A 20,799-nucleotide genomic window follows, 5' to 3' on the forward strand; every position below is an offset into this window, starting at 1 on the left:
GGAGCAGAAAATTGTCAGCATAAAGAAAAGACTACTGTTTTTGAGTAATGTCTTGTATAATTTTATCCTTTGGAAAAAAGAGTAAATGAATATCCTTCTAGATCAGGGGTCCCAATCTTTCGATCTTGCGGGTCAAAATCAAATCAAAAAAAAAATTTAAATTACGTGCCATGGTTTTAACATTTGAATGAAAATTGTGTTTAAAAATGCACTATACACATGTCCAGTTGTTTTACAATCATTAGTTTCCAAAATACCTAAGTATTGACGAAAATAGATTTTTTTGCCAAAAATATTTTTTTTGCGGTGCTGTTCATTGGAATTGCATAAAAATTCAAAATATTTTAAATCCAGCTCAAACATGTTAAATATGATTATCAATGCAGAAGAATGCGTTTTAGATTGTTTTCAGTTGATTCGACTTTTGTTTTCATTGAAATTGTGAAATAGTTTGAAAAAATATTTTTTTTGCCCCCTGATTTTTTGGACTTATTTTGAAGGGGGGAGGGGGACATAAACTTTGAAAAATAATTGCAACAGCCTAACTTAAAACAAACATTGTTTTAATGAAGAATTAATTTCTAAGTTTCACCAAAATGTGCAAATTTTGTTCATATGATAATTTCACATTAGTGCAATGTTCGAAATCGAAACGAAACGAAATCGGTCGATTTCCTGCATTTTTATTTTTTAATATTTTTTTTATTTGGCTTAAACTTTTTGGGGGCCTTCTCTATGACCAAAAGAAGCCATTTTGTGTCTTTGGTTCATCCATACAATCCTCGATACAATTTTGGCAGTGGTCCATACAAAAATAAACACCCAACCGATCATAAAATTTCTTCAAAAGATACAGATTTTCGAATATTTACGTACCATTTTTGTATGGTCAGCTGCCAAAATTGAATGGAACGCTGTATGGGTGTTCCAATGACATAAAATGTCTTCTTTGGCCATAAGGAAGGCCCCCAAAAAGTTTGAGTCAAGTCAAAAAAATAAATAAAATCCATTTCCGGTTTTGGTGCACAATTTCTAATTTACAATTAACGAAAGCCCAAATTTAAATATTTTTTTTGGATATTTTATCCAAAAACTCAAGGAGCAGAAAAGGTATTTGTTGGACAAAAATTGTAATGCAATATATTTGTAAATTTTGAAAAATAAAATTGTTTTACGTTCTCTAAAAAATATGATACAAGGTCGTAAAACTTTGTGTTTCATATATTCTAAAACATTTTGCAAATATTTGACAGAAGCATAACTTGTCTCATTAGGGTGGAATTGAGTTAAATGGGAAAATTGAAAATGATAAAAATCCAATCGGCAACACATTGGGTTTAATTTAGAGCCCGAAAAACCTCCCAAAATTTTAGAGCGATTGGTTAATCCCACTTTTGACGCACAGCAAATGAAATTTGTACAGAAATTGCTATCGAGAAACATGCATTTTCACATTTTTGATTTTACAAAATTCATGTTTTCTTATTTTAAGAAACTAACGCCGTAGAAGTATAGCCTTGTATTTGTTTGCGAGTTTGACAAAAAAAAGTGCGAGTTTGTTTATTTGTATTTTGTTATAGTCTAATACCTCCTTAAGATGGACGAAAATACTATTGTAGGGGAAACATTTTTTTTGCGGTTATCTAAATCGAAAATGCATTAAAATTCAAAATATTTTTGAATTAACCCAAACATGCTATAAATGGTTCGAAACGCAGCAGAGTAATGCATTTTAAATTGATTTCAGTTGAATTTGCATTTGCATTCAAATTTTCATTCAAAATTTGAACTTTTTTTTTTTTTTAAAAAAATATGTTTTTGCCCCCTGATTTTTTGGACCGACTTTAAAGGTAAGAAGGGGGACAATGACTTTAAAAAAATGTACCAGTCTTAGTGTCATTACCTTAAATAAACATACTCAATCCTGGTCATAAATACTTCTATGGATTTTTTAAGTCACCAAGCGCCTCCATTGAATTTCCCTTTCTTAGAATAAATCCATGGAGGCGAATTGCTCGAAAATTCTTTGAAATTTGAATGTAGAAATACTACTGAATCGCAATATCTTTCGATTTGATCTCTCGTGTTAATTGAATAGGAATTCCTCAATCTGAATAACTTAATTATACCAAAGACACCCCATTTCGTAAAACAAAAGCCCTACCCCGTGACAAGCTGGTGTCATTTTTAACACCCTTTCAACACATTTCATCAACAGCGTCGTTGTTGCTACCTTACTGACTCAACCCATTATCAAGTTCGCACCTACTCCGCTTACCGGACCAACAACCTACCAACCAAGATGGTGTTGCCGAACTGATTACGCAAGGATCCGCCGGAATTTCAATCACGTTGAGAACAGGCCCTTATTTTTCAGGCTCAAACATCCACCTCAGATGATGATCTGAGGCGTAGAAAGCAATGAACAAGTTTGGGTTCTTTTTTTATGTGCGAACTATGTGACCGCACCATTGGGGAAGAAGCTTTGCGATACGTGAGCCGAATGATAATCCGGACACGGACCAGATTGAATCCCGGGCAAGGTGTTCCGGATTGCAAAATTTTCAGGTCTTGCATCTTCTCTGAACGCAAATTTTGGGGTAAAGTGACAGTTGTTGAGCAGCTTTTTAACGCGCGATTCATGTAGTTCTGCATTGGTTGCTCTACCCCTTTCTGTGAAAGCCGAATCACGCAAATATTGAACCAGCCTCGAGGAGTTGTACTCCAGTCGAGCGGATATTCGTAATTTAATACCAAACAGCGTTCCGTTTGCTGGAGCTCGAAAAAGGGGTGCAAACAGTGATTGCGGGTGGCTCGGGGTTGATTGACAAACGAAACCGGGGCGCCCGATAGGACCTGCCAACGCCAAACGACTCGACGATAATACGCAACTTGTCCGGCTAGTCTCGCGCACTTGAGACTTGTTGTTGTCGTGGCGATATTATATTTTGCTGTTTATTATTGGTTGTTATTCTATCAAGCGCTGTCGTAGACAGCGATAATTGAGCAGAAATTGCCGGACTTGTTTGGACTGGACCCCATCGCAGAGAACCGGGTTGCGCGAGAAGATTGTCAATATTTTGCATGTCAACAGGTTCGTTCGAAACAAATCGATTAGGGCAAGTACCCTCTTAAGTGCCCGCTTCGTTGATAATCCAGCAAATTAAATGTAAATCTGTAGCAGAGCAGCGCAATTATCATGTTATGATTCACACGCGGGTGAGCAATAAATTTGCATCAGACGAAGTGTGCCCGCGCACCGTCCATGGGGTTCGACATTTGCGAATTTGCAATTTTGCAATCCACTTGGAAAAACGAGGGGTCGTAATCAAGTGTGACCTACTTCCGCGGTGGTATATGCCACGTACAGACGTACATACAAACCCTGGACAGATTGTTGACACGTTGGTGATAAACGAGGAATCAGAATTCGCGTGTACCCACTCGAAGGTTATAGCTGTTGGCCAAATGTTTGTAATTGGATTTGCTAGCGCGAGTGAGCGATTCAGTTGGGATGTGGAAGAGTTTGCATAATTTCTGAGTAACTTCTGAGTGCTTGAATTGCCTTTCACAATAAAAAGCGAACTTTTTAGTTCAACCTTCTAGACTACACAGTAAAAATTATTGTAATTTTGGAAGATGTAAAATTTTAAGGTGTAATACAGTCCAGACTCGATTATTCGAAGTTCGATTATCCGAAGGTTTGTATGGGACTTCGGATAATCGAATCACGAACAAAATTATACATTTTTCTGACATAAAAGATGTACCCATTCCTAAATGTAATATATTTTTTTTTAACTGTGTAGTGGTTCCAGGCGGCTTAACATCCAAGCCCTTTTAACAAAATGTCGTAGTATTCTAGGCCGCAAGCAACATTACTGAAACTTGATATTTTTTTACAGTTTGAAAATTGCATTGCAGCTTATCAATGCTTTCTCTATGCACAACTTTTCATTTGATTTTCAATTATCATTCAATAGAAAGTTATTCTTATAATTCCTTTCTGATATAATTTCCTGCGCAAAAATAAAATTTTCTTCCAAGTTGATACTTTTATCCTATTTAATTAAGACATCACCAGTATTTAAGACTTGTTTTATGTCAGAAAAAATGTGTAATTTAACATCTATAAATATGTAAACATTCAACATTTCCGTTGTATTTCCACCTTTTCAGCCTATTTTTTCATAAAATTATATTTATAAGGTCCTTTCCGGTACTGGGACCTGGTAAGACCCTTTTCAGCCTGAATCGAGTTACTATTACATCATGATCACCTTCCAAATTGACATTTTTTTTATTCTTACCAATGTTTTTTTTTTTATATTTTATATCATTAAATATTCTTTTGAAAATAAAATCATAGATTTTTTTTTTCAAAATAATATAGATTACAAGCCTTACCCGAAAAACTTCGTCTTTTCCTTTTTTCGTTTGTTGACGTTTTTAGCTTTTTCCTTGTTCAGCCTCCTATGATCAAAATTAGATTTTACGCAACTTTTTCTATACAATCTGCAGATTTTCCGGAATCGGTTCCAGAGTGGCCAAAGTGGAAATTTCTTGGCGTAAGAACCTTCCTTGGGCTTATACGAACCCAACGCAACAAAGAGCGCCTCGATCCGACGCTCCGTATTGAACTGATTCGCGTTCGAACAAAACCGTCGAAATTTTTTATATATATAGATGTTGCATAATTTTATTTTTTTGTAAATTTGGAGGTTGAATATTTCCTCTCAAATGTTGTTATTTGACCTTAATTTGGACTTAAAAAGTTACATTATACCAGAAAAGTGGTAAAACTACACATTTTCGGAGGTAAAATTACAATTTTTTCTGAAATTGAAGATATTCCCATTCTCAGATGTATTATTAACAAGATTTTTTTACTGTGTATATTTCGAAAAATGAGAGTGAAAGGTAGAAAATTACCTACAGCAACTTATTAATTTTTTTAGAATATAATGATATCTTCAGTTTTTTTATTTGTATGGTAAAATTGTACTTAAAAGTTGTTCCAAAATTCAAATTCGATTCTTTCGAAACTTAATATTTATCAAATCCTTTGTGAAATTATAAAAAAAAAATGTTTATATTTTTTCTGGGATTTTTCAACAAGGTTTCAATCTTTTATTTATTTTAACTGGCGGTTTCAAAATTTTGAGTGATTTGAGATAAAATTTTATTTTTTTGTTGTCAAATCGGCTTAAACGGATTTTTTTTTCGGTATTATATCTATTTTTATTCAGTTTAATTGTATTCTTATTTATTGAGCAATTGCTTTAAAAAAAGTATAAAATATATTTGTTAATTACATCTTTGAGTGACAATATATATTTTTGTTGGAAAATTTGGTGATTTTTTTTATGTATATTAATGGTATATTATTTCATGTAGTAAGTATTGATTCAGGATAGGATAGATAATGTTCAATCGAGTTATTTTTCGCAGAGATTTGAAATATCATTCCCAAGATTTAAAATTTATGAAAATGCCTTATAAAAAAAAACCTTAAAATGAAGTAATCTTCTGTTTTTTTTAAATTAATCCATATTCTGAGTTTTTAACTTTAACTATCCTTTTTTCAAACTTTCCCTTGACCTGTTATGCTCCAATGTGTCCTAGGTTTCAAGGAATGTAGTTTATTTGGCAGAAAGATTGTTGTAACGAGGTTTCCCTGGATAATTGTGACAAAATGCAAATGAGGAGTAACAGACTGAGATGTATAATAAATTAGAAGGAAGCAATAATTTTATTCATGTAAATGTATCAAGGTTGTATCCCTAAATTCAAATTTTTTGTATCGGGTTTATAAGTTTTTGTAAATAAGAGAAAAGTAGATTGTCAATTCCATAAATCAAAAATTCTGAAGGTTGTTATGAGAAATTAATTATAACTGCCATTTTTATAAAGTATTAACTAATCAGAAAAAATGATGGTGATAATCATCAGGAAATGGTGACAGATTTTGTGTCAAAAAAATGTCTAATTTTACATCAAAAAGTGATGAATTTTCATCAGTTTCTGGTGAATATTCATCAGGTTCACATTTTTAAACATTTTTAGGTAATATTACACAAAAAAGAGGTAATTTTTAACCTACCAAGTTTTCAACATTCCAAAATTCAACTTTTTTAGCTTTTTTAATAAATTTTGATAAAATAAATTTTGATAAATCACTTATTGACATCTACAATAAGTGACTTTTATCAAAATTCTGTGTAGTTATAAGTGCTTATAATTTTTTAGGGCCAAACATGTTTTTTGATGATTTGTTTGTAAGATGAAGAAAAAACTTTTTCAACACACTTTATCTTCAAAAAACATTATTTTTTAATAAATTTTAAAATATTTTGTATATTTTCTAGTAGTGCTTTCACATAATGAATTTTCCAGGCTGATGAAGCGCATATTTCACACACATACCACATTTAAATATTCAAAAACGTATCGCCCCCTTTCCCTAACAAAGAATTATGACTTTAATTACACGTTAATTGCCATACATGCGCCACCACCACGCAGGCAGACACACTTTCCCATTTACACGCTGCCGGTAAAATCTAATTAAAACTTTTGATGATTCCCGATGGCCTCCGCTCCGACAAAGTTATTGCGACAATTTTTCTTCTTGCTCCAACTTTCAAAAATTTCCTCGCAAAAGCGTTGCGAAGCATTTTGCGCCGCAAATGGTCCCCAAAGAAAAGTCGTTCACTTTCAGGTCGTTCACGGATCAAGCCAGGTGTGAGAATCGATTTTTCACCTTCCATTTCCATTTACAGGAAGTTTTACACAAAAGTGCGGGTGCGGGGTGTCGAATCCGACAAACGAAAGAATCCATAAAAGTGATTGTCTGCCAGGTTCGTCACTGCGTAGATTCTTCTAGGGGGGTGACCCGGTTGGAGGTTTTTGCTTCCAATAAAAACTTTTTAAGAACATAATTTGTTGATTGAAATCGTTCAAATTTCCTCATGAAAACAGAAAACCTATTTTTTCCTAACAAACTTTGTTACGATTAAATCACCTCTGTCTACCCGGGTACCCCCCACAAAGTAACCGCTCGATGACAGTCGGAAAAATGTCCTCTCGAGGGTGTGAAAGCTTTTCCAACTTTGCCTGAAGGTCATCGCCGCCATCAAGCCCTAAGGCTGCATAAACTAACAAACCCAGCTCCTTCGGGGAAAACCAAACAAGAAAAACTCGTAACAATTTATCTGCCACGAAATCGCCATTTGTCCTCGCCGCAGGTGCGTGTGTGGCCTTCGAGCAAGTCTCGTGGGAAAACTTCCAAAAGTCTGGCTCCTCGGCACACGGTGGACCATATTGCGTGACAGGCTCATTATAAACGGACAAATGGCGTGCGTGGCATGTCACCGGAGCTGGACAAGCGGTTGGTAATTTCCTTACCGTATTCGCTTCCCCTGGAGTGCTCGAAAATGTGTCCGTTTTAATTAAAGAGAACCCGAAATTTGAGTGTGTGTAAGGCTTCACAGCTAAGATTTTCACATAATTGCGGTGCAAGTGAAAGAAAACTTCAATAATATTTCATTTATGAAAAAAAGGAAATCTCAATGACAATTTTAATTATTTTTTTCTAATCTTGAGGCATATTTAGAAAAAAATAATCGTTAGTTATTAAATGACAAAAACAACAACTTTTAAAAAAATGCTTATAATTTTGATGCCAAATCTTTAAATGCCTTAAAAATCAAATTTCAAAGTTTATGTCTTCAGCCAGCCAAAAAGGGTCAAATAATACAACAAGCAATGGTTTCCAGAAAGGCCTAACATTGGAAATTAGTTATTTATTAGTTTGATTTGAAGCTGGTAATACGGTAAATCATTAACTATCTAGAAATTAATTAGTAATTAAACTTATTATTGAGTATTTCAAGTAATAGAATATTAAACTTGTTAAACGAATCTTGATGATTTTTGTTTATAATCTTTTCTAACAATAAATAACTTAAAATTTTTAATTACATTTAATTGTAAAATAAAAAAGTTCAATCGGTTAAATTTACAAAAAGCTGCTGGAATGTAGAAAATAGATGGGAAAATTAGAAAACTTCAGAATTTCCAAATAATTGAAGAGATGCTGAAAATAATTCCAAGTTTAACTTTTACATTGTTTTTTTTTTAATCTTATTAATAGTTTGCCACAAAACAATACATTTTCATAATTTTTCAAACAAATCAAAATACATTAAGCCAGAAAATGCAAATTTCTAGAATCTGATATTAAAATCAGCATAAAAATATATTTTTTCCGCGTTTTTTTGTTTGTTTTTACATGTTTAACTTTACTTTATTTTTGAATATAATTATTTGGATGAATCTTTGTCTATAAAAACTATTAAAAATCATTTCAAGATGCAGAATCTAATTTAGAATCGAAAATGACCCAACATTTTTTAATTAGCTATTTTCAAATAAGCCATAATTATTATTATTTATTAAATTTAAAAACTTGCTGTTTACGAAACTTCAGGGAGATTTTTTCCAAAACTCTTCAAAATTTCATTGAAATTTGCCTTGAAATAACCTGAAAACTATGAAAAATTATTTTTTACCTATTGATATTCATTTTGAACAAGATTGAACCAGTTTAAAAATAATAATTTTTTTGGTTTAATTTCGTTTAATAGTAACGTATCGAATACAATTTTCTTTTAAAGTGCAAAACAGCTGTACTAATATATAATAAATTAAATTACATTTTTTTAAAAAGGTCCTATAAACATTGAGATGCTAATAGGCATTTTCAATCAAAATTTCAAAAATCATTTAAGAGTTTTTTTTTAGTTTAATTATCAAGAATAACTTTTTGAAACGACTAACAATACTTGATTTTTTTTAAATTCAAATACTAGATTTTGGAAAAATAATCTATTATTGAAATAAAAGTGATAAATTCGCTAACAGTTAAATTTATCAATATTTCACAAAAGTAATTTAGGATTGTAGTATCCATTTGAAATTAAGAGTGTAGGGTAATTCTCTACCAACTCACACGAAATCGGGAAAAGTTGCCCCGACCCCTCTTCGATTTGCGTGAAACTTTGTCCTAAGGGGTAACTTTTGTCCCTGATCACGAATCCGAGGTCCGTTTTTTGATATCTCGTGACGGAGGGGCGGTACGACCCCTTCCATTTTTGAACATGCGAAAAAAGAGGTGTTTTTCAATAATTTGCAGCCTGAAACGGTGATGAGATAGAAATTTGGTGTCAAAGGGACTTTTATGTAAAATTAGACGCCCAATTTGATGGCGTACTCAGAATTCCGAAAAAACGTATTTTTCATCGAAAAAAACACTAAAAAAGTTTTAAAAATTCTCCCATTTTCCGTTACTCGACTGTAAAAATTTTTGGAACATGTCATTTTATGGGAAATTTAATGTACTTTTCGAATCTACATTGTCCCAGAAGGGTCATTTTTTCATTTAGAACAAAATTTTTCATTTTAAAATTTCGTGTTTTTTCTAACTTTGCAGGGTTATTTTTTAGAGTGTAACAATGTTGTACAAAGTTGTAAAGCAGACAATTACAAAAATTTTGTTATATAGACATAAGGGGTTTGCTTATAAACATCACAAGTTATCGCGATTTTACAAAAAAAAGTTTTGAAAAAGTTACTTTTTGCGTTTCTCTTTGTTTCGTCGTCCGTGTCTGTCGCGGGTGACCATGAACGGCCATGATCGATGACGACCAACTTTTTCAAAACTTTTTTTCGCAAAATCGCGATAACTCGTGATGTTTATAAGCAAACCCCTTATGTCTGTATATCAAAATTTTTGTAATTGTCTGCTCTACAACTTTGTAGAACATTGTTACACTCTAAAAAATAACCCTGCAAAGTTAGAAAAAACACGAAATTTTAAAATGAAAAATTTTGTTCTAAATGAAAAAATGACCCTTCTGGGACAATGTAGATTCGAAAAGTACATTAAATTTCCCATAAAATGACATGTTCCAAAATTTTTTACAGTCGAGTATCGGAAAATGGGAGAATTTTTAAAACTTTTTTAGTGTTTTTTTCGATGAAAAATACGTTTTTTCGGAATTCTGAGTACGCCATCAAATCGGGCGTCTAATTTTACATAAAAGTCCCTTTGACACCAAATTTCTATCTCATCACCGTTTCAGGCTGCAAATTATTGAAAAACACCTCTTTTTTCGCATGTTCAAAAATGGAAGGGGTCGTACCGCCCCTCCGTCACGAGATATCAAAAAAAGGACCTCGGATTCGTGATCAGGGACAAAAGTTACCCCTTAGGACAAAGTTTCACGCAAATCGAAGCGGGGTCGGGGCAACTGCTGTGTGAGTTGGCGGAGAATTACCCTGTGTTCAAAATTTTATAAAAAAAATCTAATTCGCGATCAAAAGCTATTTCCGGCAGATGGCGCAAAGCATCGAAGAATGACGATTCAAATTTTCGCTGTTTGTTTATATAGTAATGCAAACTTAAAATTGAATTTACAGCTCTTAGAACAACTTTTGAGAAAAAAATCAAGTAGTGCGAGTGTAAACTTTTTGCCCTCTATAAATTAACGCAATAAAAAAGATTTTGAAAAAAAATATTTTTGAGAAAAAATATTTTGTTTAAAATGATAGAGCATCAAAAGTTTACAAAGTATCAGCTCGAATTTTTGCTCAAAAGTTGTTTTGAACGCTGGAATTTAACAAAACAGAATTCGCATACATAACCTCAAAGGGCAAAAATTTCAATCGACATACTTCGCTCTGTTCTGCTGCTCAACACTAGGTGTCGCATGTCGTTTAGCTTATGAATGCCAATTTTGGTAGAGCTATTCTCTCACTGGTACAGAAAACCATTTGAAAGGCATTGTCCTGTGTTTATGATAACATTTAGCATGTTTGGGCTTGTTTGAAAATATTTGGAATTTAAGTTATATTCTATTGTGCTGTAGCTCAAAAAGTTGTTTTTCCTTGATTTTACCAGCACTGGCTCGGCCGATTCTGGCCGTTTTGGTGTCACTATCTATCAATCAATCTTGTTTAAATATCTTAAAGTTATGTTTTGATCAAGTCTTAAAGCTTCAAATAGGGCGTTTTTGTTTAAAAATTATAATGAGGAAAGTATACCGAGACCTGCTACCGTATCTTATGTTATTAGTACTGAACTAAGATTTACGTGCCTACTTAATGAAATATTTTGTCTATTTAGATATAGATGAAAGTAAGGAAGGTGGTAGGGGCAAAATAAACTTGGATAATATTTGCAGTCTACTTAAAACAATGTAAATATTTTACTTAAAAACATGAAACTAATATAATTTTCACTGTTTTTCCTTATTTCCCCAAAAATTTAACACCTTTTGTGAATTTTCATATGTCCATCAAATCCGTGATAATACCCAGCTGCCTAAAACCGGAAGGGTCCAAAACCTTTTCACCAGCATCACATCGGCATCATCACTTCTGATGTTTGACAGACGACGACGGTCCCGGGTCCGTCATGTCCAGATATCTGCGGTTCTTGGCCCAAAACCCCGCATGTCCGGATATGAGCGAGTGGTTGGCATATCATCAAATTATCCCCTGGCTTTTTTGTGGGCCAATGCGGGGTGCGGTCAGTCTACTGGAAGTGAGCGAGATACCGCGCAGCCCGGATTGTTCGGGGACAACGATGGTTTTGTACGGAAGTTTAGCCGGGTACTGCATTGTCCAACCTGGAGCAAATATAATTAGTGGTTTTGCCTCTGCAGAAGAACTATTTAGGGTCAAGTGGTTCCTGCAGTTGACACTGATTAAGTGGATGCATGTGGGACTAGTTTGGGTAAGTTTGCAATTTAAAAACTTGGAAAAGTTTCCCAATCCAAAAATGTAATTCAACAACCAACTCGCAGCAAGTCTAATGTAAACTTCCCCTGAACACAACATTTCGTATGCAACTTTACGACCAGATGATGATCCTTGATTGCGATTTATCACCGCGCTCACTTGCAGTCATCAACCGTTTGTTGGTCAAATGTCTCTAGCCTCTGTTACAGTGCCCAGCTCCGCTCGTTAAGGTGATGTGCATCAGAATGAGCTGTTGTGTGCCATTTTCTGATGTGTACCACTAAACAACGCCTAATTTGCATACATTCCGGGGCAAACTGTTGCACCGCTAGCAAATTTGTGTACTCCTCTCGCTAGGTTAAAGCAAACAACTTGTCGGCATACCATATGGTTCGGCTTACAGGCTTTGCCCGCGGTGACTGGCTGTTTGTCCTCCTATCCTGCTGCTAGTGCCAAGATTACTGCTGCCGCTACTAACGCCACTATGGCCCTGACTTTGTGCGTGATTAGTGGTTGTCCTCCCCCCGTGACTCTTGCTCCTTGACTACTTGGAAAGCTCCTTTTTCATCAACGGTGATGGCGGTGCAGAGGGACGCTGTAATAATCGTAATTTTAGTTAAGGTGGACAGTGCCGGTTGGAAGTTTCTTGAAAATCAAATAGTTTGGTGATTTTGAAGGTTTTTTAAATGATTCAAACACTTTGAGTCAACAAAAGTATCCTTCATTCACAGTACTACAATAAATAACAATAAATAAATTCATTTCTCAATGTTATAGTGACAAAAAAATTATATGATACAAAAATGGGCGCATTTTTTTTATTGGAATTTAACCTTCTCGACCTTCATTTTATTTTTATTTTTCAAAAAAATGAAGGGGCAAATACATGAAAATAAAATTTTAATGAAAAAAATCTGATAGAAATCCTGTAAGCAAATCCGGTAACTCTATGTTGTCAAATTTAAAATGTTCCCAAAACTGTCAACGTTTTTTTCCGATTTTGGAAGCATTGTTTTTGATTTTGATTTTTTTACAACGAAAACGATTTTGTTTACTATTCTGGAAACATTCAATGTTTACAAACTCGACAGCATAGAGTTACCGGATTTGCTTACATAATTTATTTCCGTGTATTAGCATTTCTAGCTTTTTAACAATTTCATGGATTAGGTCGACTAATTTGAAAATATGAAAAATATGTCTATGAAGTGATTTAAATTAGGCAAATTTATTGCAGTACAGTTTTTGCTTTTCACTGTATTTTTTTTATTTGAATGAATCTTTGTTCATCGATTCCTTAGATCCAGAAAAGCAATTTTCCATTTTGAGTTTCTCCATGCAAATTAATTGGCTTTCCATATAAAAATGATGTGCAAATATTTGAAAGTTTGTATCTTGAGAAAGGATTTTATGAAAGATTTGTTTCTTGAGCAAAGTTGAAGATTATGATTAAATTGTTCTTAAAAAGAAGTACATGGAAAAAATAAGCCCTTTTTCCAATCAACTTTCAATCAATCAAATTTTTGGTGAACTTTTTTTATAATGTTTTAGTTGACAAAAAGTAACAAAATATCTAAATATTGACAAAAAAAGGATTCCAGCAATAAAAGTTGTTCGCGATGCTTTAGAATGAAAATAACGAATATTGATTTTTCTTCAACGTTATTATGGAATTTATAAATCAGATTTTTTCAACCTTATGAAAAACAAAAAAAAATTAAGCCGTTTTTTTATCGGTTCTCAATCAGTTTACGAATAATAAAATTTAAAAATGAATCTTTACTGAAAAACAGTAAAAAAATTAATAAAATTTCAGTAAAAGAAATCAAATAAGTGTCGTAGGTCGCGATGGCTTTTACGACACATTGCAAATTAACCTTTCACTTAGATTCTTTTATTTAAAAACTTTTACTAAAACTTATCTAAAATTGAGGTTAGTTTCGTAAAATTGGACAACTTGGCCTTAAATTATTGTTAAAATAAAATATTATTATCTACAACAGTTCTAATCAAGGAATGACCCCTAAACTACACTAAAATGATTTAGAATTTTTAAATCCAAGATGGCGGCCAAAATGGCGGTGAGGTATATAAAAAACGCATTTTAATTTTTAAAAGGCAATCAACAACTCGAATTTGACTAAAATGGGGTCGCAGAACTCGAATTTTGTGTTAAAAACAAGAAAATGAAAAAATACTGATTTTTTTTGCCCTTGATTCGATTATCCGAAGTCTCATACAAAACTTCGGATAATCGAACTTCGGATAATCGAAACTTCGGATAATCGAGTCTTCGGATAATCGAGTCTGGACTGTATTTCAAATTAAATTATCCCCAACCTGAAATAATAACTTTTTTAAGGTTCAAATAGATTATTGAGAAGAGAGTTTGAAATTTTTAGTTTGTTTCTTTATTTGAAAGTAGATTGCAGGACCGTTTAAAATGATACAAATAAACGTAACAACTACACTTTTTATTACATTTAAATTTGTCAAAATATGTTGATCTTGAAACATTATCATTCCGATTAAGATTTACAACTGAATAAAAAAGTATTTTTTTTTGTGAATCGAATATCCAAAGTCCTCTAAAAACCTTCGGATAATCGAACTTCGAATCATCGAGGCTTCGAACAATCGAGTCTGGACTGTGTTTCAATGTTGCTTGGATGAGAAATCCCTACTTCAAAGTGACTTAAAAAATATTGTAACGTATATTTGAATTCAGCCGCTAAGTCAATTTAATAAAATGGATTAAGTTTAGTCAGCGGCTGTTAAGTTTAACATTATAATTAAACTTAGTGGAGAGTTGAAAACCCTCATTTCAATTGTTCCATCTACTTTTAGCATCTCTGAATGTAGTATAAAACTTTCATTTCTAAAACATACTGCTACTATGTATCCAAAAGTTTTTACTTGGAATAATTATGTCACATTATTATTTTTGAAAACGCATCCTCTTATCAGTAAAAAAAATCAAATGTTTAGACTTTACTTTAAATATATGTGCTTGGTTGTTTTTTTTTTACAAATTTGAAATTATTGACAAAAAAGGAAGTCAGTCATAAAATGAAAAAGTTCAAATTTTTTGTAAAGTCTAAAAATTTTCAACCGGCACCGTTGCTCCCAGATGCCTAGAATCTCGTTTGGAACCTTAGTGCTTGCAGAGTACACACATTTGCGCTGAATGAGAAATTAATTTATTCGCCTTATCTAGGGGGTAACATGAAGAAATGTGTCACGCAAAAACACACACATTAATTGACACACACACACCGAAACCCGCGTGCGCGCACTTGTAGAGCTTTCACCTGACCACACCCAACTCTGTGACCTTCATGTTGCAACACGTGTTTTTTGCGGGGGGAATTTTTCCAGGCTGCTGCTGGCTATTGGTATTGGTAGAAGGTATTGTTTGTTTATCTTTGTGTGTGTTTTGTTTGGTTTGTGTTTTTTGAGCTTTTGGTTTTTGGTTTTTCTCACGTTACTAACATTCTTTACTAACATTCTTTCCTTACTTTTATTTGCTTTTAATATCCTTTCCATTCGAAAACACATGAAAAGCAATTATTTATCATTGTTTTGTTTCTCTCTTTTCTTTTTTCTATATTTTTGGTTTGTGAATTGGTTTGCAACTGCCACTAATCGAAATTACGTTCAACCATTACACCAACTTTTGAACTGCGTGAACGCCGACAACTAAAACAACACCAACACCAACAATTTGGCCAAAATTGTAAATATCGAAAAAAAATTACACAATTTAAAAAAAACAGTAACAATGCCCCAGTCCGACTACGTGTCGCTGACGACGGGGGGTGGCAACCCGCAGTCCGTGTACCAGTCGACGACGGAACCGCACGGCGCCTCCAAGTCGGTCATGGAGACGGTCAAGCGCGTCATCGGGACGGCCATCGGGGCCCAGGACAAGCACGCCCTGATCGAGCGGGACGCCCAACCTTACATCATCAGCAACAGGTAAGGGAGCCGGTTGCATTTTTTTTTTTTTTTTACTTTTATTTTTTTTTTTTTGTAAAAAAAATCAAATCATTTTTCTGGTTTTCTTTTCATTGATCATCAAATGCATTTCAGTTTGGGATCAAGCATGTGAGCGGTTTCACCCATTGATTTTCCTGCATGATTGCCATTTTCCCCCGGTTTTGATGTTTGTGATCTTGTGAGAGTGTCTGTTTGTTTGTTTTGACTGTTGCATAGAATGCAATTTCACCACTCAAAATCCATCAATCAACTGTGATAAGCCCCTATTCATCTCATTAAAAAAAATCATAAAAAGAAACATGACAGGGTAAATCAAAAACAATTTCCGTAAATTTAGTTGCTCTGAATCTTTCTTCTCAGAATTAATAACAAAATGGCTCAGCTCTTCCCATCAAGGAAAACAATTCCATTTGTGGCAAACGCACTTTCTACTTAGCACTGCATCACAGCAATTCAACTCTCCCGCTTTTGTCCACCATCCATGATAGCTAAATCACTTCCCAGAAGAGTTTTCCCCGCTCCAAAACGTGTGTCCTACAACAGAGCGTAACGACCGCAAACCATTTCTCCGTACAGCACACACATCAACTTTTGAGAGCAATGGAATTTCCCATTTTCCAAGCACAAACTCACATTTCAGTGCATAGTTTTCCTCGACCTCCCCGTCACCCTAGTCGGTAGTAGTTTGCCATTCTAGGAATACTTAGACCCTCACAGCGAACTTTGAGCCATGTCAAACATTGTCTTGTCTCTCGTAGTCGGGACACATTCCAGGGGAAAACTAGCAGCTGCCCCGACGACGTTGAAGCGCTGCAGACACATTTTCGAATGTCAAACGAGCCAAAAGTGCACACACGTGAGCCGCTTAACTTTGGAAAAGCAGTTTTTCCCTGATGCTGGTGGGTTGGAGGAAGGGGAAAACTGTTATCGTAGACGATTTGTATGAAGTGCTTTGCGGGTGTGGATGGGGGTGACTTTGGAACGCTTTTTTTTTTGAGTTGAGAGAGAAAAAAAAACATTTATTCAGTTTTAAACTACGTTCGACAAAAAACACAATCTCCAGAAGATTGACTTAACATTGACAACATTTCATTCTTTGAAAAGCTCGAAAAATAAATTTTTAAATGTTTAAATTAAACAACTGAAAAGTTATCCAGAATAAGTGTACTGAATTCACATTTTCAAGTTTCTTTGTTATTCATTCTATCCTTAGAAATTCTCATTTGTGTTAATGTTTATTAGACAAAATTGTAGAAAACTTTCCTGAAATTTTCGAAAAAATATTTTCAGGAGTGGACAATTATGAACACTTTTTTTAAAAGAAAAAAAAACCGGAATTTATCGGACAAAATTTGAATGGTCAAATTTTGAAAACGGTGCAATTAATCAAAAAAATTGTAAAGTACTTTTCGATTGCAAATTCGAATTTACATAAAAATGAGATCAAAATGTTATGTACAAGACTTCAATTTATTATAAAAATTATAACTCGTCGGCAAAATTTTGGTCCATACTTCTGAATGGCTTAAAAGATGCGAGGTTTTGTCCTCTAATACAAATACAAAAAATTAAAAAAAAACGGATATTGGAAAATTTATTTTTTGTGAAATCATCAATATTGTTTCCGTGTACCTATTTTTCTGAATAGTCCTCAATACCTACAACTTTGCCGATGACTCCAAATCAATCAAAAAATTCCTTGAGTAGTTACAGATTTTCCCATTTTTTTCGTGCCATTTTTGTACGAACTGCTGCCAAAATTGTATGGAGATTAGTATTGGTGAAACAATGACACAAAATGTCTTTTTTGGTGATAGGAAAGGCCCCCACAAAGTTTGAGCCAAACCAAAAAATACAAAAAATAAAATATTGGAATCGGCCGATTTCGTAGAGAATTTGCTCAGTTAAGAGGCAGTATTTGTAAATATTGCTCGGTTTGTTCTAGAGGTCGTATCGAGGTGCTCCGATTTGGATGAAACTTTCAGCGTTTGTTTGTCTATACATGAGATGAACTCATGCCAAATATGAGCCCTCTACGACAATGGGAAGTGGGGTAAAACGGGCTTTGAAGTTTGAGGTCGAAAAAACATAAAAAATCTTAAAATTGCTCGCATTTCCGTAAAACTTGATCAATTCCAACTCTCTTATATGCATTCGAAAGGTCTTTTGAAGCACTTCAAAATGAGCCATAGACATCCAGGATTGGTTTGATTTTTTCTCATAGCTTTTGCAAATTACTGTTAAAAATGGATTTTTTTAAAACCTTAACATCTTTTTGCAACAGTCTCCAACACACATACTCCCATAGGTCAAAAGATAGGTAATTTCATGGACTATAAGCCTACGGTATTAACTTTTTGGTCAATCGCAGTTTTTCTCATAGTTTTTCAATTTTTCTATAACAAACATTTTGCAACGTTAGTTTTTGCCCTGTAGGCCGTCATAGCGGCACTTTTTGGGCTCAATTTTGTCATAATCGGAATCCTCGGACAATTTCACGTAAGTTAGAAGTATTGGAGTTGAAATGTGTGGGAGTATGTGTGTTGGAGACTGTTGCAAAAAGATATTAAGGTTTTAAAAAAATCCATTTTTAACAGTAATTTGCAAAAGCTATGAGAAAAAGTCAAACCAATCCTGGATGTCTATGGCTCATTTTGAAGTGTTTTAAAAGACCTTTCGAATGCATATAAGAGAGTTGGAATTGATCAAGTTTTACGGCAATGCGAGCAATTTTAAGATTTTTTATGTTTTTTCGACCTCAAACTTCAAAGCCCGTTTTACCCCACTTCCCTTTGTCGTAGAGGGCTCATATTTGGCATGAGTTCATCTCATGTATAGACAAACAAACGCTGAAAGTTTCATCCAAATCGGAGCACCTCGATACGACCTGTTACACATTGGTGAAAAACTCGCTCTTAAGGGAGAATTTATCAAATTCCACCATGTTGGATATTTTTGGTTTTTCTGAAAGAGCACATGAATTTGATTTTGAACCAAACTGCAACTTAAAACTCAAAAGTGATGAAAATGCATTTGGGACATTTATGCGGACAGGAGCAATGGAAAATGCAGAAGATTTTTGAATATTAGTACTCTAGAATAACGAAATTTCACTCCAACAATAATAAACTTTTCTAAAGAACGTTTGAAAGCTAATAATAGCACGTGCCATCAGTTTTCCACCTTCCACAGAACCCAATCAACGATAATTTGCCAACTTGTTTTCGCAATCCTCTGGAATCATTACTTCAGGTCACTGCTCGTCCTCCCAAAACAAAATAACGATTTACTTCGAAAATCCAATTTCCCTGGCGACAAACAAATCAAATCGATCGAAACAAAAAAACGAAACGCAAGCAGCTGCCGAAGATATTAACGTAGACCGACCGTCTTCAAACCCCGCGTTCCATTTGCATGCAACCGAATCCGAGTCCATTTATTTTGATTACTTCCAGTGAGCTTTTTGCTTGGCATGTTCGTTTGAAATTTCAATTTAGCCGCTCTCTGCAACGTTGCGCACTAGTTTTCATAAGCTTCCAAAAACAGAGCAAAAAATAGAATGAAAAGTTTTGTCGCAAGTGCATGTTTGTCCTCCTGGATGAACTTTAAACTTCACATCCTTTGTACCATCGAGAGGAGAGGCAGCACCATTTGTTTGCCGATGTTCCCCTGAAATTCCCCGGGAGGGACGCGAAGGTCAACACGGCCATGGCAAGTTCCATCCCAAATAAAGGGCACGTCTCTGGGCGAGAAAGTTCGTTTTTTTTCCTCTCTTGATGCTTCTTTTGTATGAGTTTGCGTCATGTGTGAGCGTGTGTGTGCTGCTGCTGTCAGCAGCACGTTGGACATTGAAAAGTTCGTGTCTTTTTGTGAAAATTCCGAATATCGCCTGCAGGACGTTCTTGGTTCTGTGAGCTGGGAGAGCTTTGGATGGCTTAAACAATTTTGGCCAATTTAACGTATCACAGATCGGAAAGATTTCTGATTTTTGATTTGTCTTAAACTTTGAAATAATCGCTAAAAAAAATATAATTCGCTTGCGAACTTTCTTTTCCCTTGAAAGAGAGACGAGGCGAAACACTCAGAAGAAAATCGTTCGAAGAAAAACAATCAGTTGAAGATATTTTGTGAATCTCATTATAAGCAGCAATAAAATAATTTTTTTTTTTTTGTTTACAATCATTGTTAGTCTACGAGACGTTACAGATATTTTTTTTAATGAAGATTGTTCCATCGCTGCCTACAGAGAATCAGTCGACAGTCTGAAAAATGAAATTATTTGAATTTTGTCTCCATACAATCATGATACGAAAATAATCGAATATCTTGGCTTTGGTGTATTTGACAAAATTTTAGGTATTGATGAGGAATGAAGATATTTTTTCCGAATGTTTTACTTATTTTTTCGACCTGTGGTCCCAGTATCTAAACTATCGATTACAATGTTTTTTTCAATGAAATTTTATATGTTCAGCAATATTTTCTACCCCTTGATTTCATGGGGAAATTTTCAAGGGGGGATCGGACAAACACTTAAAATAAATTGTGCAAGGGTCTGATATTTAATTGGAACAAATGGAAATGTGACTTAAAAATGCCTTCACTTTTTAATGTAAAATGGAAATGCCATTGAAAAGTACCTAACAATTTGATGAATTTTGATTTTGGCTTTCCAAAATCGGACAGTAAGCTGCCGAGATACAGCCTTAAGCAAAAGAACTTTTCAAACATTGGCTAAACTTTAAAATTTTAAAATTATTATTTTCTGAACGATCGAAAAATTTCACAAATGTTTTGTTTTTATAACTTTGATAACCAGATAAATGGTTCCAGACTATCTCTTTTGAAAAAAAAAAAGTCAATTTGAGTAACAATTAGAAAACAAAATTTTAGCAGTTTTTATTCTTTTTTTTCTGTTTCTCAGCAAATAAAAGAAAATTTTCTCGGTTTTTCAAAGAAAAAAAAATCTTGCAAAGGCTTATGAATTGATCTCAG

The 20,799-nt window shown here is 34.0% G+C and overlaps 1 protein-coding gene across 12 annotated transcripts in view; it reads left to right on the top strand.

The window, feature by feature from the left end:
* LOC120426262 (protein NDRG3) overlaps positions 1 to 20,799 on the top strand; it is a 166,569-nt gene that overhangs the window by 39,930 nt on the left and 105,840 nt on the right. For 6 of the 12 annotated variants that reach the window (XM_052708899.1, XM_052708903.1, XM_052708900.1 and 3 more), the window contains exons 2-3: positions 15,582 to 15,783; positions 15,898 to 15,912. The exons of 3 other annotated variants lie outside the window; for them this stretch is intronic. In XM_052708899.1, coding sequence (XP_052564859.1) covers positions 15,587 to 15,783; positions 15,898 to 15,912 — 212 coding nt within the window. In that variant the 5' untranslated portion in view covers positions 15,582 to 15,586. The remainder of the gene's footprint in view (positions 1 to 15,581; positions 15,784 to 15,897; positions 15,913 to 20,799) is intronic. 3 more of the 12 variants (XM_052708904.1, XM_052708901.1, XM_052708902.1) reach the window with 1 other exon arrangement.

The sequence above is a fragment of the Culex pipiens genome, chromosome 2 (assembly GCF_016801865.2).
Source record: "Culex pipiens pallens isolate TS chromosome 2, TS_CPP_V2, whole genome shotgun sequence".
Classification (NCBI taxonomy): Eukaryota; Metazoa; Arthropoda; class Insecta; order Diptera; family Culicidae; genus Culex; species Culex pipiens.